Below are 26,186 nucleotides of genomic sequence, written 5' to 3' on the forward strand. Positions count from 1 at the left end.
AACCTAATAATATTATTGTCTCATGAACTCTTTAAAATCTTTATTCTATCTCTCTTATCCTTTTTTTCAGTAGTACATCTTAAATGGGGAAACAAAATTAAGTGTTTTATATGTTTCACTTTATTTCAGTCATTTCTACTTACCCAGCATGTTTGATCACAAGTGCAAAATTTTAAGCACATTGTTAGCATGTCTCAAAGATTTTCTAACAAGTTAGCATTTTAACATGTTAGCATCGTTTTTACATGTTTTTATTTGACTATTAAAGCACATCATTAGCATGTTTTATCAAGTTTATAACATTTATTTTAAGGGTTCTAGCATGTTTAAACATGTTGCTAGCATGCTTACATGCATTAGAAAAGTTACTACAACTTTAAATTGTTTGTTAGTAATTTTAAAAAAGTTATCAGCATTTAGCCTAAATGCTATTATGCATCTTATTTATAAACAGTTTGTTAGCATGTTTTGATAACCAGAAGTTTTAACAAGATTGTGATGTTTTTGGCATACCGATAGCAAATGTTAGCAAGCTGTCTACAAGTTTTAGCATGTTGCTAATAATACTTACCCAGCACGTTTTAAGACGATTTTAAAATATTTTAGCAGATTGTTAGCATGTTTCAAAACGTTTTTAACAAGTTATTATTTTTAACGTTAGCATCACATTATGCTTTTCATCTATTTGCCTATTTAAGCACATCGTTAGCATGTTTTATCAAGTTCTTAACTTTCTACTTACCTAAAAAGTTTTGGTTTTATTAATAATTTTTTTATAAACTATAAACAGCTCGTAAAAATACAGAGAAAGAGAGAGACCATTGAAATGTAATCATATTTAACAAAACAATTTATTATATGGATCAAAATATAATAAGACTAATAACTACTAATAACGCTTTTAATACTAATAATTGTATTTATTTTTCTATATATTTTTTAAACGTGAAAATACTAATGATTTATTGTCATTTAATACTTTTAATTTACATTAATATATACATTTAGTACACTTGATTTCTATATAACAACAGTAAATACATACAGTCAAGCCTAAAATGATTCATACCATGACAAATTCTGATTTAAAGTTACATAGAGAATCTTTTTTCATCAACGATGCCTCTTGTACATCATCTTATTATCTGTGTCCTTTTTCCAGTCAAAAACCCCCACAAAAAACTTGCTGGTTGAATAAAATTATTTTTACGTCAGAATTGGCCAATGCTTTGAATATGTTTGAGCTTTACTATATATATAATGGCTAATTTTCCACTACTAAGCAAGAATAAACTGAGAACTTGTTAAAAATAAAAGATTAAAGACTAATAAGAGCAAGAGGTATTTTGTAATCAGGTAAACAGTGTCATGAATTACCATCTCCACCACTTCGACGGCGGCGTCTATGCGCAGGTGATAAAGGAAGGTGGTCAGATCTTTCTTCATCTGGATGCTGTTGTCGTCCATCTGAGCCACAGTGAAGATGCGCATCTTACACTTCCTCCAAACCTGCATACACACACACACACACACACACACACACACACACACACACACACACACACACACACACACACACACGCGCACACACACACACACACACACACACACACACACACACACACACACACACACACACACACACACACACACACACACGGACAGACACAGAGGTCAACATCAGCTAAACATTACAGCCATGATGGTAAAAAACAGCTGAAGTGTACAGTAAAAAAGTGCTGTAAACTTTACAGTATTACTGTAGTTTTACAGCACGAGTGCAATTATTAATTTACAGTGTATTTGTAAATTTTACAGTATTACTGGCAAACCAAAATTGGCAGTAATATTGTAAATTTTACAGCAGTTTTTTTTACAGAGCTCATATTAGGGTTTTCAGGTATTCAGCTTATTGAATCAATGAAGTATATGGCACATTTTAAACAGCATAATATTGACATTTTTAAAGGATCACCTTATGCTGGCGGAGGAGGAAGGGCAGCAGCATCAGCATCCCTCCATCATGGACGATCCACCAGACGTCAATGTGACCCTCAGTGAAGCGCTCTCCATTCGAAGGGAAGGCCGAGATGTTTTTGGGCACCAGCAGAGCTTTACTGCCAGCCGTGGTTTCTCTCACCAGCTCTGTAATTAAGACATGTTTTTACAGATTTTATTTTAGTACAAATGTACACTTTTTGATTTGAGACTTTTGTTTTTAAATCTTTCATGCCGTGAAGCTACAATGAAAAAAGTGTTGCAAGCAGAACTGTTGCAAACAATTTATTTGTGTTGAATTTAAACAATCAAATTAAATTGAATAATGTTCAACTTAATTTGTTTGTTTAAATTCAACACAATTAAATTGTTTACAACCACTTAACGTAATTAAATTGAGTAACTCCAAGGAATCATCTTTGAATAATTTTTTTCAGTGTATTTGTGACTTGTGATTTATTTAACATATTCAATCACAGCTTTCGTGTCCGAATACAAATAAAAATAAATTATAAATAAACATAAGGATTAATTATATTATGTTTTAATGAAATATGTCATTTTAGATTTATTTAATAACATTTTGACATTTTAATTAGTTGATTTATATTTGATTTTATGTTTTTATTTTATTCTATGAAGAACTTTGCTAAATTTGACTAATTTTTCACCACTGATTAAATTTTATTTTTTTAAATAGTCGGTTTCAAAAATAAAAACTATGCACAATAATGTTTAGAGACGTAGATATTTAATAAAAATAAACAGTGTTACGTTGTATTTTTATATTGACTAAAAATAGAATGAAATTCATTTTATGAAATTTTATGTAAATATATTTAAATATTCATTCATTCATATTCTTTTCGGCTTAGTCCCTTTATTAATCCAGGGTCGCCACAGTGGAATGAACCGCCAACTTATCCAGCACATATTTCACGCAGCGAATGCCCTTCCAGCCGCAACCCATCTCTGGGAAACCTCCACACACACTCATTCACACTCATACACTACGGACAATTTAGCCTATCCAATTCACCTGTACCGCATGTCTTTGGGCTGTGGAGGAAACCGGAGCACCTGGAGGAAATCCACGTGAACGCAACATGCAAATTCCACAAAGAAATGCCAACTGACTCAGCCGAGGCTTGAACCAGCAACCTTCTTACTGTGAGGCAACAGCACTATCTACTGCGTGACTGCGTCACCTATTTAAATATTTATTAACATAAACATACATCAATATATTATTGTTCATAATAATAATAATAATAAAATAATATAGAAACTTTATTACTTGCATTTATAAATACATGTATATTTTAAGGATAACTGAAAGGTATGATGGGGCAACACGGTGGCTAACGGTGGTTAGCATTGTCGCCTCACAGCAAGAAGGTCGCTGGTGGCTGGGTTAGTTGCCATTTCTGTGTGAAGTTTGCATGTTCTGACTCTCTGTGGTCATTAAAAGTCCCATGGCACTTCTCGTGAAAGAGCAGGGGTGTAACCCCGGTGTCCTGGCCAAAGTCCCTTAATCGGCCCTTATAATCATGGCCTCCAAATCATCCCTATCTACTGAATTGGCTCTATCACTGTCTCTCCACTCCACCAATAGCTGGTGTGTGGTGAGCGCACTGGCACTGTTGTCCTGTGGCTATCACCCAAGTGGATGCTGCACAGGTGGTGGTGTGAAGAGACCCCCCTCATAATTGTCATGCGTGATGTGTGTATGGCCATACACAATAAATGCGCTATATAAATACACATTACATTACATGTTCTCCCCGTGATGGTGTGGGTTTCCTCCAGGTGCTCCAGTTTCCACAGTCCAAACACATGAACTATAGGTGAATTGATTAACTAAATGGGCCGTAGTGTATGAGTGTGAATGAGTGTGTATGGGTATTTCCCAGTACTGGGTTGTGGCTGAAAGGGCATCCGCTGTATAAAACCTATGCTGGATAAGTCAGCGGTTCATTCCACTCTGGGGACTCCTGGTGAATAAAGGGGCTAAGCCAAAGGGTAAATGAATGAATGAATTTAAATACCTTTAATATCAAATATAAATGTACATTTATATTAATATAGTAATAAAATATTATACAGATACTAATTAACTTGTATATTTTATATGTATATTTTAAAGTAAACATAACTGCACCTAAATACAATTCAGATTTACATAAAATTGTATAATTTTACACATTTTTATTGTGTATAACCACAATATATTTAGTATATTATAATTTATTTGCATAAAAATTACTAAATATTCGTATATGGAATTTGATCCAAGTATAAATGTAATAAAATTGGTCAAAACAGCAACATTTGAAACTAATATAAAAATGTAACTACATACCATGTGAATATTAAAACCTTACAAATATAATTGTTAATTCTGGTTTAACCATTTTCTTTTGTATTTTGTCTTAATTATTACATATAACATTACTGTGAGATTTACTGAAACTATAATAAGTGAATCAGCTGATAATGACGCATCTCTTCAAGCATTTGTGTTCGGCAGCAATATTTCTGACACTATTTTGGGCTCCATTCCATTCATGGGCGTTCAAAAATACATTTTATTGGGTTATTTAATAGATAACATAACTAATACTTGGTACAACAACTGTTTTTACATTACTGTGACGGTTGGGTTTAGGGTTGGGGTGGAGGTTTACGTTAATAAAATAAAAAATTTGTATATTATAATTTATTTGCATAAAAATTACTAAATATTCGTACATGGAATTTGATCCAAGTATAAATGTAATAAAATTGGTCAAAACAGCAACATTTGAAACTAATATAAAAATGTAACTACATACCATGTGAATATTAAAACCTTACAAATATAATAGTTAATTCTGGTTTAACCATTTTCTTTTGTATTTTTCTAAAACACTATAATAAGTGAATCAGCTGATAATGACGCATCTCTTCAAGCATTTGTGTTCGGCAGCAATATTTCTGACACTATTTTGGGCTCCATTCCAATCCGACAGGATTAAAACGTCACTCAATTCTTCTTCTTAAAATACAGAAGTGAACATCTGTGGTGTCAGACGTTCACCAGCACCTGCTCAGTCTGCCGGAGTTTAGATTAGCTGATCACACACCACACACACACACACACACACACACACACACACACACACACACACACACACACACACACACACACACACACACACACACACACACACACACACGTACTCACACAATGTAATAAAGTTAACACAGCTGTCAGTGTTTCTGCTTCACGCACTCATAAAACAGACAAAAGCTGAGTCCCAAATCGCATACTTATGCACTATTCTACGGTATTTGGTATTATAAACAGTGTAAGTAGTGTGTTCACACTGAAAACTAAAAAAATAATAAGTGCACTTTAATTACCCGGATGATGCACTCATTCAGCCGCTAAAATGAAGTGTGTAATGATGGACACTTCACGCACTTAACAACTGCAGGTTTGCTTATGTAGCGGAAGGGGCGGAGCTATCGGCCACACATGTTGAATAACTTTATTTATTTTGGATGGTGAAAGCAAAATTCTCCTACGAGAGTGATTATAGCGCCTCCCGATGGTGAATGCGGTTATACTCACGGCAGGTATTATTTGATAATTAGGTCATTTATTTCACTGATTTGGCAACCGTCAAACGTCATCAGGGAAACGGTTTGAATTTCCGCTTAGTAAAAAACCATGGGCTGTTTCTCAATTCCAAGAACGCAGAGAACGGACTTGTGTTCTTGTGGAGACCGGTCTTGCCAGGTGTCCTCGGAAGAACGAACTCAGGAGACCGCGAGGGCAGAGAACACGTCCTTTGAGAATTGAGATGCTGTGTTATTCCTGATGGTCATGTGACCTTCACGCGTTTTAAATGGTAAATTATTTAAACATTACAGCACTCATACAACGATTTATTGATGTCCCCCTTTTCAAAATACATACTTTGCATAAAAACATTTTAAATATATGTTGCACAATATAAATAAAACAGATTTTAATACGAATTTCAGCAAACAAACACCCTTAATGTGTTTATTGCTTTATTAAGATGTCCATGGTGATGTTTACTTTCACCGTTTCATTTAGGGAAACTCCTGAGGTAAATAATTCATATCTATGAACTTTAATAAGTAATCTAGATAAAATGCAGCGCTTCCCACCTCCAGTCGCTGGAAGTCCCATGACTTCTGGGACTTCCAGAGCGAGTTCGGTGCTCAAGTCTGCATCAGTGCGTCCTCGATATCAAGAACACATCCGGGAAGTTTCATGCGTCCTCCGTACTTGCGGTCTTGAGTATTGGAACTGAACTTAGGCAGCTGATGATGACGTTGCACGAGAACACGAGGACGCAAGACCGCTGACGAATGCATATTGAGAAACAGCCCATTAGTGTGCCATTTGGGGCACCACTACATACATATACTATGCTGTTGAGTGTGTAAGTGCATAAGTACATAGTGCATAGTGTATAGTGTGCCATTTGAGACGCAACAGAAATGTCACAAAACCAGAGAAAGATCATACGGTAAGGTTGTATTAGTTAATGTAATGCATTAGTTAACATGAACTAACAGTGAACAACACATCGGTTAAGCCAGGGGTATCCAAACTCAGTCCTGGAGAGTTTAGCTCCAACTCTAATCAAACACACCTGAAGCAGCTAATCAGGCTCTTACAAGTTACACTAACGGCTGCGTCCGAAACCGCATACTTCCATACTATATAGTACGCTAAAATCAGTATGTGAGCCGAGTAGTATGTCCGAATTCATAGAATTCGAAAATCAGTAGGCGAGAAGTACCCGGATGACTTACTACTTCCGGCGAGATTCTAAAGTGCGCATCCCATGCATGCTGCGCTATCCCATGATGCCCCGTGAGAGAATTCATGAATGGAAGTGAGACGACGCAACTGACGCAGATAGGTCACGTGACCATGACAAAATGGCGGATGTAGTACGTCCGAATTACATTCATACTTTTCAAATTCATACTGTATAGAACGTACTTTTCTAATGGCCGAGTAGTACGTTTAAATTCAAATGCAGTACCTACTGAGTAGTAGGCGGTTTCGGACGCAGCCACAAACTTTCTGGTAGGTGTGTTGAAGCAATTTGGAGCTAAACTCAGCAGGACACCGGCCCTACAAGACCGAGTTTGGACACCCTTGGGTTAAGTATTACTTAATTTTTATAAACGTAGCTAACCTGATATACTGTAGTGTCCTACAAAAGGTGATGTGTGAGCGAGGGATAAGCATAAGGTTTGTATGTCTCACCAATGAAGTTTCTCCAGCTCTGATGATCTTCAGCTTGTTTCCAGTTGCGAGGCCAGCTGGCCAGAACAGTGTTGTGTTGAAGACCACCAAGACCCGAAGCCTGGACCAGATGAGACATGGCATCTCTCATGTTGGAGGAGATCACAACCTGACTGAAGCCCTTCACCTTCTCCGTCTCCATCAGCTTCCTCAGAGACTGACACACCACACAAGAAGAAACGGATTCGGATCAAATCAAAGCCTATTGTTGTTTTATTTTTCAAATAAGTGATGTTTAACCCTTGTATATTGTTCACATTGATGACCCTTTTGTTATGTTGGGGGCTGTTTTTGTTCGCCTTTGGTTATAGTCTTTGTGTATGAGAGAAGGTCACCTGTTCGGCCTGCTGTCCCTGATCATGGTTCTCCAGGTATGTTCCCTCAAGCGCTGTGCCCACGATAGTCAGACCCTTGCCAGCCTTCAGCTGACTGGTCAGAGACAGCATTCGGGGCTGATCCACCTTCAGCTCCCCGTCCATGTTCACCAGAACCAAAATCTGAGGTCTAAGGACAACAGAAGATCTTTTTAAATACAAACATTCAGAATTTTCAGACTTAAAAAAACAAATCTGCTGAAAAATTATTTAAATAAATACAATAATAATAGCAAAATAGTGTTGTTGTACCATATTTAGTTTTAATAATAAAAAAGGAAAACCTTGGTATACTATTATACTATATATATATATATATATATATATATATATATATATATATATATATATATATATATATATATATATATATATATATATATATATATATATATATATATATATATATATTAAAATAATATAAAAAAACAAAGTATTAAATTACCATGAATTTTTTTATTTTCCATGATTTTATTTCTATTATTATAATATAATAATAATAATAATAATAATAATAATAATAATAATAATAATAATAATAATAATAATATTTATTAAACTTTAACTGTGTTTATATATATATATATATATATATATATATATATATATATATATATATATATATATATATATATATATATATATTAATGAAATAAATATTGTAATTAAATAAAAAATGAGTATTAAATTATTATTATTTATAAAATTACATTAATAATTATTTTAATTTCAGTTATTTAATTTTTATTTTTTGTAATTACAATTAATAATCTTCATGTTAATTATTACTATTAACACTCAAATAATTGTATATTTATATATGTTTATTTTAGATTTTTTTTTCTTTTTTAAGAAAAAAGAAAAAAATGCATTTTAATCATTTTTCACCCTAAAGTCCTGAAATCAGCATTTTTTTGGGTGTGTTGACAAACTATAATAAACAAAATTATTCAAAACCTTGGTATTGTATTATATATATAATACATTTTTTTTACATTTATTTTATGTAATATTAAATATTGATTGATTATTTATTATCTTTTATACATGTGCAGATATACATGTGTTAAAGTAAATATTAATATATAAATATATTATATAAATAATACTATTACAATATAACACATGTAGAAATAATAATGACACAGACCTCCAGTTTTTGGTGTGTGGTGGACCCTCCTCCAACCTCATAAGAGCAAAGCGAGCAGCACTGAGAGACAAACCTCGAATCCCATCACCCCATTCCTTCTCCGCTCTGTCACACACACATGCGCGCACACACATTAGTTTTTCATGTGTTACTTTTGTGAATAATGTTACTTTTGAGAGAACGTAAAAACAAACACACAAACTTGTACAGCTATCTTTATGGGGACTTCCCATAGACGTAATGATTTTGATACTGTACAGACTGTATATATTGTCTATATAGGAGACAATCTGCATTTTTACATTTTCAAAATATTTCACTGTGTGATTATATAGCTGTTATATGTGATATAAGCTGTTTTTTCTCATGGGGAACAAAAACTATCCCCACAAGGTCCAAATTTACTCATTTTGCTACACTTGCTGGCACATTTAGTAAACAAACACTCGATTTATGTTCAGAAAATACATACTAACACGTTAGTTTAACTATATCTGGAGAATTTTGTAAATACAGTTGAAGTAGTAATATAAAAAAGGGGTGGCACGGTGGCTCAATGGTTAGCACTGTAGCCTCACAGCAAGAAGGTCGCTGGTTCGAGTCCCAGCTGGGCATTTCTGTGTAGAGTTGGCATGTTCTCCCTGTTTAGGCGTGGGTTTACCCCACAGTCCAAACACATGCGCTATAGGTGAATTGGATAAGCTAAATCGGCCTCAGTGTATGAGTATGTGTGTGAATGTAAGAGTGTATGGGTGTTTCCCAGTACTAGGTTGCAGCTGGAAGGGCATCCGCTGCGTAAAACCAATGCTGAAATAGTTGGTGGTTCATTCCGCTGTGGCGACCCCAGATAAATCAGAGACTAAGCCGAAGGAAAATGAATGAATGAATGTATGTATATTCGCTTCAGCATGCCGTGCAATACAGAATAAACCAAGCTCATGCATCTTCTTCAGTATTTCTCAAGTATACAGTGTATTTGAGCACAGCCTCAGACTCTATAATCTGTCTCCAGTTTTCAGTCTTTCATTTCCGGCGCCAGACTCGGGTCAGTGCTCGGCTTCACTCCAGTAAAGCTTCAAAAGGAAAGGCAGTAAACTAATCAAATCCTGGAGCAGATTTCAGCTGTTTCTTGACCAGCTGGATTAGGAGGGATCTGAAAACCCTGACAGGTCAAACGGCTAACACTTAATTCTAAACCATCTTGTGGGGTTTTTCCAGCTTTCCCTCGACTCTGGGTCACAATCCACTTACCCTCGAAACTCGATATACTTGTAGATGCAGCCGGCGATGCCCATTGCAACAATGGCGTAGTACCAGGAGCAGATGAACATGAGCGAGAGACACAGACTCATGCCTAGAAAAGACAGAGTCCTGGAGGACAAGAGAAAGACACACATGACAAAAATGAATATAATTAGTACCATCATCATTTAAAGGGGACCTATTATGCCCCTATTAACCTATTACTTTATATTACAAGATGTAAAATAAGTCTCTGATGTCCCTAGAGCAGGGGTGTCCAAACTTGTTCCTGGAGGGCCGGTGTCCTGCATAGTTTAGCTCCAACTTGCTTCAACACACCTGCCAGGAAGTTTCTAATATATTTACTAAAAGCTTGATTAGCTGCTTCAGGTGTGTTTGATTAGGGTTGGAGCTAAACTCTCCAGGATACCTGCCCTTCAGGACCGAGTTTGGACGCTCCTGCCCTAGAGTGTGTATGTGTGTGAAGTTTCAGCTCAAAATAATACACAAATACTGTTTTATAAGCCTTTAAAACTGACCCTTTCAGGCTTTAATCCAAGTTGTGCCGTGTAAGTGACTGTCGCTTTAAATTTAAAAGAGATTGTGCTGTAAAAAAAAAGAGGGCGGAGCTACAAATGCCTGTGCATTAGCATAGTTTTTGTCTCTTAGAATTTTGTACATATTTAACTACAACATTAACAATAAACTTTGCAAATGAAAATTAAATAAATTTAATGAAAATTTCTATAAATTTAACAATCAAATTAAGCTTTGTTGTCCCTTGTCACCCATATTTATTGAAAATATCCACCAAGTCCATAAGTCATGGAGAAAAAAAATGATTATCCATAATTTCATATGCAATAAATAGAATTAGAAATATTTAAATAGCATCTGGGCAAGGCAGTGGCGCAGTAGGTAGTGCTGTCGCCTCACAGCAAGAAGGTCGCTGGGTCGCTGGTTTGCTGGTTCGAACAGTTGACGTTTCTGTGTGGAGTTTGCATGTTCTCCCTGCCTTCGCATGGGTTTCCTCCGGGTGCTCCGGTTTCCCCCACAGTCCAAAGACATGGGGTACAGGTGAATTGGGTAGGCTAAATTGTCCGTAGTGTATAAGTGTGTGTGTGAATGTTTCCCAGAGATGGGTTGCGGCTGGAAGGGCATCCGCTGCGTAAAAACTTGCTGGATAAGTTGGCGGTTCATTCCGCTGTGGCGACCCCGGATTAATAAAGGGATTAAGCCGACAAAAAAATTAAATGAATAAACAGCATCTCATACTATTTGTGTATAATTAAAGGGCACCTATTATTCAAAAATCACTTTTATAAGGGGTTTAAACAAAGTTGTGTGGCAACAGTCAGTAAATATAAGCAGCCTCCAATGATAAAAATGTTTAATTTAAATCTTTATAATCACACTTGAGATAAACAGTCTACATTAACACTTTGATTGACATTCTCCCTTTGTACATGTCATCAGAGGGGGAAAGCCCCGTTCATTAGTGACCATCTCTCCCTCACTAGCATAGGACGTTAGTCTTAATTTCGAATCTGCCATTATGCTGACACATTGGCATTTGTAGCTCCGCCCTCTTCTAAAAAGAGCACAATCTCATTTGAATTTAAAGTGACAGTCAACAAAATGACACAATTAGAATCACAGCTCAAAAGGGGTCATTTTAACGAGTTATAAAACATTATTTGTGTGGTTTATATCACATCGTATTTATGTATTTATGACGTATTTATGGTATAGTTCAGTAAAATGCAAAAAAAAAAAATAATAAAAGAATTGATCAAGTTAAGCCTAGTTCACACTACAGGATTTTAAACATCAGCAGATCGCTGTGCCGTTCACACTACATGACTTGACTTTGTGTCTTTTAATCTCTGTGGTGTTCACACTACGCAACACTCCCTGAACGATCCACAAGAGGGGGGTCACACACTACATGATCTGACAACAACTCATTCCCCATCAGCTCATTCAAGCTACCAAACCACAGCCAATGAAAATTTGAGGGAGGAGTCGTCAGAAAAAGCTGAACACTATTGGCTGCTTGTGTGCTGATGACATCACTGACAGCGTTTCAAGCTTTGGAGAAAGCATTTAAAAACATCGTCAAATCAGCTGATTTATCAGTGGATTAATCACTCATCTGCAGGTTCCAGTGGATAGATATACAGAGAGTTTTTAATTGTTGTAATTTTATAACTCTTTGAAATAAAACAAACATATTTATAACACCCTGCCGTTTTCTAACTATCAGTGTATTTCTTTCTGACATTGTTATTTTTTATTATTACAAAAAAGTAAAGAACTGAGCATTCCTGCCTTAAATTACCATATTGGTCAAAATGACTGCATGCATGTCTGATACTTTTCACTGTGACTTTAAATATGTGTGCATTTTCTTGCCTGGCAACTTCCTGCTAACATAAACAAAACTTTCTGATGGCAAAAACATCAATTTACTTCAGATATCTTTCAAAACAGCATATTCTGTGCTGTTAAATAGCTCCTGTTTGAAAGTGAAAATGAAAGCCAAGACCTTTAAGTGTTTTAGTATCTTAACTACATATTTATAGGCTGTATTACCAAAAAATATTATATTTTTAGGGTAATAGTGTCATTAAATATGATGCCAAACATTCAAAGCTTAATTTTAATATCTCAATAATAGCTTTGAATGTAAATATGTTGTGACAATATGGCGTTTTATATGAGAACGGTCAGAATGAGCAGTATGGTAATTCTAATAGTTACAGAATTCTAGTTCCACTGTTAATATAGCCTACTCTCGTGTCTGTGTTAACGCAGAATGAAGCGAGTGCACCGATGCCCATTCTGACCAATCACAGATGTTTCTGCTGAGCTCCTGAACACACAGCCATTCAGCTCATGCTGATCTGCTCTCTCATTGGCTGAGTCGGCCGACTGCTCTGGAATATTTAGCATGCTGAATGTTGGATTTCCGTCTGCGAGGTGTCGGCGACGCGTCAGCGAGCCTCGTTGATGCGTTGTTCAGTAGTTCACACATAAAGAGCGGCGAGCGCCGTGCACCCGCAGATTTCTTCCCGATTACAGCCCGATCTGTCGGCGAGCTCGTTAACTTCCAAATCGGGCTCAAATCAGGCTTAAAATCCTCTAGTGTAAACTAGGCATTAGTGACTCCTCCTATTTTCTCAAATATCATACGTTTTTTTCCCTTTTTAGTGCCTATATGTCAACCATAAATCCATTAATCCATATAATCCATTATTAACATGAGCAGAAAACAGATGTGTTGGACTGAAGCTCACCAGTGGTAGAACTTGAATCGAGGTCTCCAGTTTGGTGTTCTGAGGAGAGTCTGAACAGCACAGGCCAGATTCACAAACATGTAGCACATGAGGAAAAACCTACACACACAACCGATAGACAAGGATACATGTCACATTTAGCTTTCTATATACCAATTTATAAAGAGCTAACTTTTTAGTAAATCCCATGGTATAACCTAGTAAAAAAAAGAAGTGGAACCACCAAAATAAAAAAGTGTGTGTATGGCCTCTTACATGGAGAGAATGGGAGCAACGTTATCCAGAGAAGCGATGAGAATCCCACTCTCACAGATACATGCGGTCAGCAGGAGTGCCCAGGTCGGCTCTCCGTTGGCTTTTCCATGGCCAAACACCTGTAAACACACACACACACACACACACACACACACACACACACACACACACACACACACACACACACACAGGTGAACATACACCCAGCTGAACAAAAGGAGTCTTAAGCCGATGGGGGGTCAACGTGGTGACACAGGGTATCGCTGTCGCCTCACAGCAAGAATGTCGCTGGTTCGAGCCTAGGCTAGGTCAGTTGGTGTTTTTTGTGTGGAGTTTGCATGTTCTCCCTGTGTTCGTGTGGGTTTCTTCCAGGTGCTCCGGTTTCCCCCAAAGTCCAAACACATGCGCTATAGGTGAATTGGGTAACCAAACTGGCCATAGTGTATGTGTGTGAATGTAAGAGTGTATGGGTGTTTCCCAGTGATGGGTTGCAGCTGGAAGGGCATCCGCTGTGTAAAACATATGCTGGATAAGTTGGCGGTTCATTCTGCTGTGGCAACCCCTGATTAATAAAGGGACTAAGCTGAAAAGAAAATGAATGAATGAAGCGGATGGTGCAAAAGCACTAAGGGTGTGACAGAATCCACTTTTGCTATTTTAATAATGGAAAATCGGTCTGTGCACCAGGCGCATGCATGGTCTAAAAGGGTTGCCCTCATTCTTTTAATGAATTATAGGTGTGTTTTGGGCATGACAAGCATTACACCAATAAGAGGACAGTAAAAGACCATCAGCATGAGGTTCAAACCATCTACGAAATGAGCCACTTCCTTCCGACTGTGGATTTGGGAAATGGTGGTGGATGCACTCCACTCAAGACATCAATTACATGTTTAATTTCATAATTTTGTCTGTTAAGCCCAAAGAAATGTTTCAATAACTTTTCTGAATTTAGTTTTAATTTCCGGCATATTAATAAATGAACAATAACAATAAAGTAGGAACACACTTCCTATACCTGTGCCCCTATAGTGATGCCCCATATGTCTCTAAAACACGACAGGTAGACAAATATAGAAAAAGGTAGAAAAAAATAAATAAAATATATATATATATATATATATATATATATATATATATATATATATATATATATATATATATATATATATATACAGTTGAAGTCAGAATTATTAGTCCCCCTGAATTATTAGCCCCCCTGTTTATTTTTTTCCCCAATTTCAGTTTAATGGAGGGAAGATTGTTTCCGCACATTTCTAATCACAGTTTTAAAAACTCATCTCTAATAACTGATTTGTTTTATATTTGTCTTGATGACTGTAAATAATATTTGACTAGATATTTTTCAAGACACTTCTATACAGCTTAAAGTGACATTTAAAGGCTTAACTAGGTTAATTACGTTAACTAGGCAGGTTAGGGTAATTAGGCAAGTTATTGTATAATGATGGTTTGTTCTGTAGACTATCGAAAACAAAATTAGCTTAAAGAGGCTAATAATTTTGTCCCAAAAATGTTTTTTAAAAAATTAATAACCGCTTTTATTCTAGCCAAAATAAAACAAGTAAGACTTTCTCCAAAAGAAAAAATATTATCAGACATGCTGTGAAAATTTCCTTGCTCTGTTAAAAATCATTTGGGAAATATTTAAAAAAGAAGAAAAAAATCAAAAGGTGGCTAATAATTCTGACTTCATATATATATATATATTAATTCATTTTCTTTTCAGCTTAGTCCCTTTATTAATTTGGGGTCGCCACATCGGAATGAACCGCCAACTTATCCAGCAAGTTTTTACACAGCGGATGCCCTCCCAGCTGCAACCCATCTCTGGGAAACATCCACACACACATCCACACACACACTCATACACTACGGACAATTTAGTCTACCCAATTCACCTGCACCGCATGTCTTTGGACTATGGGGGAAACCGGAGCACCCGGAGGAAACCCACACGAAGGCAGGGAGAACATGCAAACTCCACACAGAAACACCAACTGAGCCGAGGTTCGAACCAGCGACCTTCTTGCTGTGAGGCAACAGCACTATATATATATGCTTATAATAATAATATAATTAAATCAGTGTAAATTGTCATGAATAAACAGCCAGATTTCACCAAAACCCCATGAGTTGAAGAAGGCATGGGAGGAAGTAGCATTTTTTTATGTAGACAATAATGATTATTTTACATTTTAATGGTTTAATTTTTCATATTTAGATATTTCTGTACTGCTGTACATCCCTGTGTGTAATGAGCAATGTGTATGCGTGTTTAAAAAAACAAACAAAAAAAAACTTACGCTATTGACTTTAAAGCAGCTTTTAGACGGTCAATGGCACTATTTTTATCTCTGTTCATTACAACTCCTCCTATTTAGACCAGCAGGCCCATGGGCGCACATACAGGCTCAAATGCATTTGCTATTTAAACAATGTGGTGCAAAACATAAAAATGAGACCTGTGCCAGGCCGAAACTAGCAAAAAACACTTGCGTCAAGCATGTGGCTACATTGCTCTAGCCGGTGTATGATAGGGCTCAAAGTAAACGGCAGCACACAATTATTGGCTGTTCTGAGCACACACTCACCCTAAGGAATGGCACAATCCCATCCCGAGCAATGGCCTGCATGAGCCGGGGAGCACCTGTCAGGCTCTGGAGCCCTGCGCCGCAGGTGGAGAAGAAGGAGCCGATGACGATGACCCAGGGCGAAGGCCACGCCAGTGTCCCGATCACCAGATTACCCCTCACCGCCTCACCAAACCTGAATCAATGTAGTTCAGCTCATCAGTTTTGATTAGGAGGAGATACTTGGCAATGACAAAACATGTGCAAAGCTTTTATTAAGTAAACAAAAAGATTCTATCTATCTATCTATCTATCTATCTATCTATCTATCTATCTATCTATCTATCTATCTATCTATCTATCTATCTATCTATCTATCTATCTATCTATCTATCTATCTATCTATCTATCTATCTATCTATTTATGTTTATTTATCTAGTTAGTTAATTTAGTAAATGCCTAAATTTTGCACATTATTTATTTATTTATTTATTTATTTATTTATTTATTTATTCATTCATTTAGTTAATTTAGTAAATGGCCAAATATTGCACATTATTTATTTATTTATTTATTTATTTTTTTTTGTTTGTTTGTTTATTCAGTAATTTTAGTAAATGCCTATTTATTTATTGTTTTTTTTATTTTTTATTTATTTATTTTAGTAAATGCCCAAATCTTGCACAATATTTATTTATTTATTTATTTATTTATTTATTTATTTTAGTAAATGCCTAAATCTTGCACAACATTTATTTATTTATTTATTTATTTTTATTTATTTATTAAATTTTTAATTTTTGTATTTAGTTATTTTAGTAAATGCCCAAATCTTGCACAATATTTTATTTATTTATTTATTATTATTTTTTTATTAATTTTTTAATTTTTGTATTTAGTTATTTTAGTAAATGCCCAAATCTTGCACAATATTTATTTATTTATTTATTTATTTTAGTAAATGCCTAAATCTTGCACAACATTTATTTATTTATTTATTTTTATTTGTTTATTTATTTATTAAATTTTTAATTTTTGTATTTATTTATTTTAGTAAATGCCCAAATCTTGCACAATATTTTATTTATTTATTTATTTATTTATTATAATTTTTTTTATTAATTTTTTTATTTTTGTATTCAGTTATTTTAGTAAATGCCCACATCTTGCACATTATTTATTTATTTACTTAGTTAATTTAGTAAATGCTTAAATCTTGTATATTATTTATTTATTTTAGTAAATGCCCAAATCTTGCACATTATTTATTTATTTATTTAGTTAGTTAGTTAGTTATTTTAGTAAATGCCCAAGTCTTGCATATTATTTATTTATTTATTTATTTATTTTAGTAAATGTCCAAATATTGCACATTATTTATTTATTTATTTATTTATTTATTTATTTATTTATTTATTTATTTATTTATTTATTTATTTATTTATTTATCATAGTGTTTTAGCGTGTAGTTTATGTGAAATTTTAAAGACACGGTAACAATAACATATACACTATGATTTTATGTTTAAAAAAAAATCTGATCTAAAAAGACCTGTAATGAGAAAACAGTATAGAGATTTTGAATGTGTTATGAGGTTTCAGTTCATGAAAAGTTAATAATAAGCACGCCAGAGATTGTACCAGGTCATGCAATTTTAAGTACTAAATACATTATTATATTATATAATATTATATAATATAATATTATATTATATTGTATTATATTACATTATATTATATTATATTATTTTACATTATATTATATTATATTATATTATATTATATTATATTATATTATTAAATATTTAATAAGTTACATTTAAGTTGCAATAATATTTCACAACAATAAAGCTTTTAACTGTATTTTTTATGTAAATTATATGCACTTTATCAGCCTAAAAACACAAAAACATAAAAAAAGTACATTAAAAACAATTTGCCCTAAAGAGCATCTTTTTATGCACTAAATCACATCTATACATGTTACAAGTGATGCTTTAAATGATGTAAATAATGTGAATAACATACTTGTCCCTCAAGACTGTTCCCTCGATGCAAGCACCGAACAGCACCACACTAGACATGTCTGAACACTTCAGTTAAAGAACATTCATCAGCAGTTAACCATCAGCAACTTGGACTGTTTAGAAACCACCTGAAACTGGATCCTTTTCAACATTTCTTTCACTGATCATTAAATGTGCGTGTTAAATCAGTCAGTGTCCACCAGGTGGAGCTCTGTATGTGTGAATGTGTGTTTGTGCATGTGAAAATGGGTGAGTGTGTGTTTGTGTATATGCGAATGTGTGAGTGAGCATGTGTATGGTGTATGTGTGAGTGAGTATGTGTGTGTGCTTGCTTTTATATCCCAATGGGAACTTCAACCTGAATGCACACAGACTCATGGGGACTGGTGTCACCTATGTGGTCCCCATGGGTAAACATGCTTATAAACCACACAGAATTAAGTATTTTAAACCATGTAAAAGTGCAGATGGTTTCCTGAGAGGGTTAAGGTTTTGTAGGGTGATATAATATACAGTTTGTATAGTAGAAACATAGTTACATCTGTGAGAGTCCCCACATGGATATAAAAACAAGTTTAAGTGAATGCGTGTTTGTGTGTGTGTGTTTATGTATGAGCAGATACAGATGATGGAGGTGGTGGTGATGGCCAGGATGGTGCCGATGGGAATTGACTTCTGGGCATCACGCAAATCCCCAGAGCGGTTGGATCCAGCCATGATACCTGTTCAAAACAAAATGAGTTGTAATTACATTGGCTGCGTCTGAAATCGCATACCTCCCCTACTATATACAACCACAAATGAGACAAAGGTGGGACAGAATGGAAAACACAAATAAGAAGAGGAAGTGATTTCGAAATGTACTTTGACTTGTATTTCAATGCAGACAAAAATATTTCATGTTTTGTCTGGTCAACTTCATTAAATTTGTAAATATTCATCATTTCCTGTCATTCAGACCTGCAACTCATTCCAAAAAAAGTTGAGACAGGAGCAGTTTAGGGCTAGTAATGAGGTAAATTGTTCAAATAGGGAAGTGATTTGAAACAGGTGATGCGGCAGGTGATTGTAATTATGATTTGGTACAAAAGCAGCATTCAAAAATGGTCTAGTCCAGGGCTATTCAATTAGTTTGTCATGGGGACCGGTTCATGAAAAGCATCCCAAACAAGGGCCGGAGAGCTATAACTTGCAATATGAGTGATGACACAACAGCATATAAGAGCCCATATGCTGTATAGTTTTGCTCTTTAAGACAGCCACACTGGCTTTTTCTACATTAAAATGTTAATATTTATTTATTTATTTATTTAGTTATTTTAGTAAATGCCCAAATCTTGCACTTTATTTATTTATTTATTTATTTATTTAGTTATTTTAGTAAACGCCCAAATCTTGCACTTTATTTATTTATTGATTGATTTATTTATTTATTTATTTTAGTAAACGCCCAAATCTTGCACAATAATTAAGTAATTAAGTAATTAATTAATTTGTTTGTTCATTTATTTATTTAGTTATTTTAGTAAATGCCCATTTATTTATTGGTTTGTTTGTTTATATATTTATTAAGTTATTTTAGTAAATGCCCAAATCTTGCACATTATTTATTTCTTTATTTCTTTATTTCTTTATTTGTTTGTTTATTTATTTATTTTAGTAAATGCCAAAATCTTGCACTTTATTTATTTATTTATTTATTTATTTATTTATTTATTTGTTTGTTTGTTTATTTAGTAATTTTAGTAAATGCCTATTTATTTATTGGTTTGTTTGTTTATTTATTTATTTATTTTAGTAAATGCCCAAATCTTGCACAATATTTATTTATTTATTTATTTATTTATTTATTTTAGTAAATGCCTAAATCTTGCACAACATTTATTTATTTATTTATTTATTTATTTTTATTTATTTATTAAATTTGTAATTTTTGTATTTAGTTATTTTAGTAAATGCCCAAATCTTGCACAATATTTTATTTATTTATTTATTATTATTTTTTTATTAATTTTTTAATTTTTGTATTTAGTTATTTTAGTAAATGCCCAAATCTTGTACAATATTTATTTATTTATTTTAGTAAATGCCTAAATCTTGCACAACATTTATTTATTTATTTATTTATTAAATTTTTAATTTTTGTATTTATTTATTTTAGTAAATGCCCAAATCTTGCACAATATTTTATTTATTTATTTATTTATTATAATTTTTTTTATTAATTTTTTTATTTTTGTATTTAGTTATTTTAGTAAATGCCCAAATCTTGCACATTATTTATTTATTTACTTAGTTAATTTAGTAAATGCTTAAATCTTGTATATTATTTATTTATTTTAGTAAATGCCCAAATCTTGCACATTATTTATTTCTTTATTTCTTTATTTGTTTGTTTATTTATTTATTTTAGTAAATGCCAAAATCTTGCACATTATTTATTTATTTACTTAGTTAGTTATCTTAGTAAATGCTTAAATCTTGTGTTTTATTTATTTATTTATTTTAGGAAATGCCCAAATCTTGCACTTTATTTATTTATTTATTTATTTATTTATTTATTTATTTATTTATTTATTTATTTTAGCAAATGCCCAAATCTTGCACATTATCATCATTTCCTGTCATTCAGACCTGCAACTCAAGCCACACTGGCTTTTTCTACATAAAAATGTTAATATATTGTGTTTTGAGACTGCATAATATCAGTGCATTGTTCAAATAGACTTTTTTTTTTTTTTTTTACAAACATTCAAATGTTGTATTTCAGAGCACAACAAAAGCAGTGCATTGCTGAAGTATGCTTCTTCTACATTCAGACACATTCATATGTTATGTTTTGAACAGCATAACAATTACTGATGCAACATAATAGATTTTGGTTGTACGATTATATAGTCTGAAGAATAATCTTGCTTTCACTGTTATCACGTCTAATGTAAATTCGAGCTTTAAATTAGGGAAGTAGATATTTAGGTTAACTGTTGTTGCCATCTGCATTCATGCATACATAATCATTTTAATAATAATTCGTCTAATTAAACATATCTTTTGTTTACATTGCACTGAAAGTCACGCACAATTCTCACCGTGAGATGTTTTCTACTGCGTGCGCCCTGAAAGACGCAATCGCGTCGCTCCGCTGGCGCCCGCATATTGTCATATATTCTTACATTAGAAATAACAAACTTGCAAGCGGAAAAGCCGTGATATGGGAACGGCCGCTGCTATAGTTAATTCTGTGTGCGTGCGTATATTAGCCTCGGTGTACTTCAAACTTAAAACTAGCGCACAGGCAACTTGGCATTTTGCAGCGGTTTCGTTTCATTCCGTGCAACAGAAATGCGGCTTAAAGAAGACTTTACGATTAATAAACTGTGTTGAATTAAAGCGCAGTTAATAGTGAAATCGGCTAATCGTTGCATTCCTATTAACGATATCAGTGCATTGTACAAATAGCCTTTTCTACAAACATGTTTTCGGCTGCCCGCACCACTCGCTTATGATGATTCACGCTCTGTGCAGCCTTTAAACTGCTGCTCGTGCTGTCATTGAACAGACGCACGTAACTTCATAACTATAGCGGCTGTTTGTTGACTGAAGTAAATTTATTTTTGACATCTTAGTCACACTGTTTGGAGGGCCAGAACAAAGTGCCTCGGGGGCCGGATTCGGCCCACGGGCCGCCAATTGAATAGCCCTGGTCTAGTCTTTGAGGAGCAAAGATGGGCAGAGGATCACCAGTTTGCCAACAAATACATAAGAAAATGATTGAAATGTTCAAAAACAATGTTCCTCAAAGAAAGATTAGAAGACATTTGGATATTTCACCTTCAACAATGCAGAACATCACTAAAAGATTCAAGGAATCTGGAGGAATTTCAGTGTGTAAAGGACAAGGGCGCAGGTCTAAGCTAAACTCCCATGATCCCTGGTCCCTCGGGCGGCACTGCATGAAGAATCATCAATCCATCTACAAGCCATATCACCACATGTGCTCAGGAATACTTTAGCAATCCTTTGTCAAGTACCACGATACGTAGTTACATCCACAAATGCCAGTTAAAACTGTACTGTGCCAAAAGGAAGCCCTATGTTAACAGTGTCCAGAAGCACCATCGTCTTCTTTGGGCTTGGAGTCATCTGGAATGGACCATCACACAGTGGAAACATGAGAAATAGACACTGTGTGCTCCAGACCAGAGAAGACAAGGAACATCAAGACTGTTCCCAGCGACAAGTCCAAAAGCCAGCGTCTGTCATGTTCAAGTGCCATTGGACAATGTAGCTTGCATTTCTGTGATGCCCCATTAATGCTGAAAAGTACATCGAGATTTTGGAGCACAATATGCTGCCTTCTTTTCCAGGGACGCACATGCATATTTCAACACGACATGCAAAACCGCAATCTGCACACATTACATGGTCCTGGCTGCAGAGGAAGAGGATAAAGGTACTTGACTGGCCTGCCAGCAGTCCCGACCTGTCTCCAATAGAGAATGTGTGGTGTATTTTAAAGCATAAAATTAGATAATGAAGACCCCGTACTGTTGTTTGCAAAAAGAATAGGACAAAATTACACATGAAACACCTTATCACTTGGTGTCTTCATTCCCAAACGTCCCTCACACATAAATTACTTTTGCTTTTTGTTCAAACTACTTAAATAAAATGAGTTGAAACTACACAATTCCTGCGATTTGTTTTGGACAACTTAATAGTTTTATGATCAATCCACTTAAATGTGTAAAAACAATTAAGCTTTAACTTAATTTGTGTTGGGTCAACATGAAGGAATTTAGTGGAGCATTTTTCACAGTGGACAAGATCAGTTTTCACAGTCATGAATGCTGAATGAGATCACATTGTGAGGAAGTGACTAACCTGTCACTGAAGGGAAGTAGATGCCCACTAACATGGTAAAGAAGGAGGTAATGTCGGCCAGCACATATCGGTTAGTGTTGGTTGGGATGGAATCAGGTTCAACCACAGATGATAATCCAGTCTTCTCAATGAACGCTCCCTTATCCATATAATTCCCGAAGAGATTCTCTGGAAGAGGGAAATTTGCACATTTAGATTACTTGTACATTTTACTAATTTCTCCATTTCCCAACTACACGTTAAACGACAAGATTGGGACAAGCAATTTGGCTATTCGCAACAAACGTGAGGCAATTTTTCAAGATACTTCTATACAGCTTAAAGTGACATTTAAAGGCTTAACTAAGTTAGTGAGGCAAGTTATATTGTATAATGATGGTTTGTTCTGTAGACAGTCAAAAAAAAATATTTTGACTTTAAAATGGTTCTAAAAAAATTAAAAACGGCTTTTATTCTAGCTGAAATTAATCAAATAAGACTTTCTCCAGAAGAAAAAATATTATCAGACATACTGTGAAAATTTCCTTGCTCTCTTAAACATATTTTGGGAAATATTTTAAAAAAGAAAAGAAAAAGGGGAGCTAATAATTCTGACTTCAACTGTATATATATATATATATATATATATATATATATATATATATATATATATATTAGGGATGTAACATTACAGTTAGCCCACGGTTCAATACATACCTTGTTTTTTAAACACGATTTTTAGTTCGGTTCGGTTCTCATGGCTTGACACGTATTTTTTATTTTTTTTTTACATTTTATTCTATTATCAATAGGAACAGTAAGAGGTTAAGAAGAAAAAAATAAAAATGATTTATTGCAATTCTCATTTTGTTTTTCTTAAAAGCCAAGAAAAGTACACTAGTTCCTAGTATATTGCATAAAAAAATTAACACTGAAATCTCACAGCTGCTGGTAGCCCATGTACACACTGGGGAACACATAAAATCCTACACTTTGAAAATAAACATACATGTGAAGTTAATATAGATAAATTGGCCATTTCAAATAAACACATTTGTACTTCAGTAAACATAAATAAACCATCTTAATTATCTCGGTGCTGAAAAAATGCGAGACTGTAGTCTGTAACGCGGATCAAGTGCTTTTATAAAATGACAAAAGCCCACATCTCCAATCACAGAAAACGGCTGCAAATCTTTAGCAATAATCACCCGCACTGACTTTGTTATTTTTATGTGTCTCTCGGAACTAGTTGGGGATGTTTGCTTTAAGGATTCAGCGAGGGATTATTGCTATCTGGAGGACTTTATTACCTTCTCTGCTAACCTGTCTTCAGACAGTGGTATTGTTGGGTGATGGCGCTGCAGATGTGCAGTCTTGGTTATACGTGTAAAACAATGCTTGCACACAGTTATTTTTTGTTCACTGTTTTTTCTTTTATTGGCATTATGCTTACCGGCAAAACTGAAATGTCCTCACACCGCAGATTTGAAAGACGCCGGCGATTTCTCGTACTGTTGCCTCACTTCGCCGGCGCTTCCTTGTGGTGTTGCCTCAGCCTCACTTCACCGCCGCTCGCCATGTTAAAGTGTGGAATGATGGTCAAGCGCCCCCTAACTTAAGAGCGCAGTGATTGGATATTTACTCGCGGGGAGGAGTTTCCTCATTTCAGCTCATGGACTTACAGGCACACAGTAAAATTATTTAAACATAAACCCTAGAAAACCGCAATTCACAAGTACATATTGAACCGTGGAGGTCGTACCGTACAGTTCAATATTATATTAAGAACCGTGGCATCCCTAATATATATATATATATATATTAGGGATGTAACGGTATTGTAAATACCGTCATACCGCAATATTATTTTTTTTCGATATTACCGAAGTCGCATGACTCGGTAAAACTATAGGTCTTCTGAGAAAATTTGCTCAGGCGAATGAAGCGAACGGGAGGTAGCGAAAACTACTATTCCCATCAGCCCATGCTTGACCATCATCCCTTGCGGTCTGTTGTCGCTACAGATCCAGTAATGCGGAAATGGAGTGTGCTGCTAGAAGCGGGGATGAAAAAGAGCTGGAAAACTCTAAGGCCCCGTTTACACTAATGCGTTTTAGTTTGAAAACGCATAAGTTTTGCTACGGTTACGCCAACCGTCCACACTACGCCGGAGTTCTCGAGCGCCGAAAACGGAGCGTTTCGAAAACGCTGGAGAGGCCGTTTTCATTCTGAAACGCTGCTGCTCTGTCTCATTGTGGATGATGGAAAACGGAGACATCTGAAAACGGAGGCGGGGCTGCAGACGTTCACCTCTCTGATTGGGGCTTTTCCTGAATATTAAGTAGCCTAACACACACAGTTCAGTCCTGCTTTCTCTCCGTGTAAGTTCAGACTTCGCAAGTTTGATCAAGGCTGCAGTCTCTTCTTCTCAGTTTGATATGGAAAAGCAGACTATACCGAGGACACGGGTAAATCTTCAAAGGGAACAGTGTACTTTATAACTTCATTCACATCACCCTGGCTACCTTGTTTCACTTTCTCAACAATAAACTGTACACATGATTTAAGGAACTGCCTATTTTCATTTTATATATTAGCAACTTAGACAGCAGACATGTTGAGGCGTCGTGCTGCATATATGAGCGTCATCTTCACTGTGTGGATATTTATAACAAAACGGAGCCGATAACAACTGCCTCCTTTCAATTTCAGTGAAAATACGAAACACACCCTCTCTTTTGCTGAGTTTAAAACTGAGTTGCTCAGTTTTAATAATCGATAATGGCCATTTTAAAAGTATAACATACAATAAGTTTATACATTATAGGAAATAAAGGCAAGCGATCAGTCAATATACAGAATGTACGTGGTTACATTAATTATTAACTTATCTTTGCGCTCAGCCAAAACACGTTACCTGAGAACAAGTAATAGATTCCAATGCCCAAAGTCAGGGAATATGTCGTTAGATAAAGACAACAAGATGAATGAAATATCCCGTTTAATAAATATAGTGAGATTAGATCCAGCGGGAGATGCTTG

At 34.8% G+C, this 26,186-nt stretch overlaps 3 protein-coding genes across 21 annotated transcripts in view; 2 read left to right on the plus strand and 1 right to left on the minus strand.

Moving 5' to 3' along the window:
- slc12a5a (solute carrier family 12 member 5a) overlaps nt 1-26,186 on the minus strand; it is a 2,560,186-nt gene that overhangs the window by 1,451,421 nt on the left and 1,082,579 nt on the right. For 18 of the 19 annotated variants that reach the window (XR_015494308.1, XR_015494309.1, XM_087258141.1 and 15 more), the window contains 12 exons: nt 23,163-23,330; nt 18,902-19,000; nt 18,280-18,337; nt 16,272-16,446; nt 13,657-13,775; nt 13,402-13,500; nt 10,112-10,231; nt 8,861-8,965; nt 7,672-7,840; nt 7,298-7,493; nt 1,976-2,145; nt 1,378-1,509 (listed from right to left, as the gene is read on the minus strand). Coding sequence is in view for 16 of the 19 variants with exons in the window: in XM_087258141.1 (XP_087114267.1) it covers nt 1,378-1,509; nt 1,976-2,145; nt 7,298-7,493; nt 7,672-7,840; nt 8,861-8,965; nt 10,112-10,231; nt 13,402-13,500; nt 13,657-13,775; nt 16,272-16,446; nt 18,280-18,337; nt 18,902-19,000; nt 23,163-23,330 (1,610 nt within the window). In the remaining 3 variants the exon portion in view is untranslated. Of the gene's footprint in view, nt 1-1,377; nt 1,510-1,975; nt 2,146-5,403; nt 7,494-7,671; nt 7,841-8,860; nt 8,966-10,111; nt 10,232-13,401; nt 13,501-13,656; nt 13,776-16,271; nt 16,447-18,279; nt 18,338-18,901; nt 19,001-23,162; nt 23,331-26,186 lie in introns of all 19 variants that reach the window. The other variant, XR_015494310.1, reaches the window with a different exon arrangement.
- nav1b (neuron navigator 1b) overlaps nt 1-26,186 on the plus strand; it is a 947,042-nt gene that overhangs the window by 692,025 nt on the left and 228,831 nt on the right. The gene's annotated exons all lie outside the window — the stretch shown is intronic.
- The window catches only part of LOC148679702 (uncharacterized), a 378,972-nt gene that overhangs the window by 269,381 nt on the left and 83,405 nt on the right, over nt 1-26,186 (plus strand). The gene's annotated exons all lie outside the window — the stretch shown is intronic.

Source organism: Danio rerio, chromosome 6 (assembly GCF_052040795.2).
Source record: "Danio rerio strain M-AB ecotype USA chromosome 6, GRCz13ab, whole genome shotgun sequence".
Taxonomy (NCBI): Eukaryota; Metazoa; Chordata; class Actinopteri; order Cypriniformes; family Danionidae; genus Danio; species Danio rerio.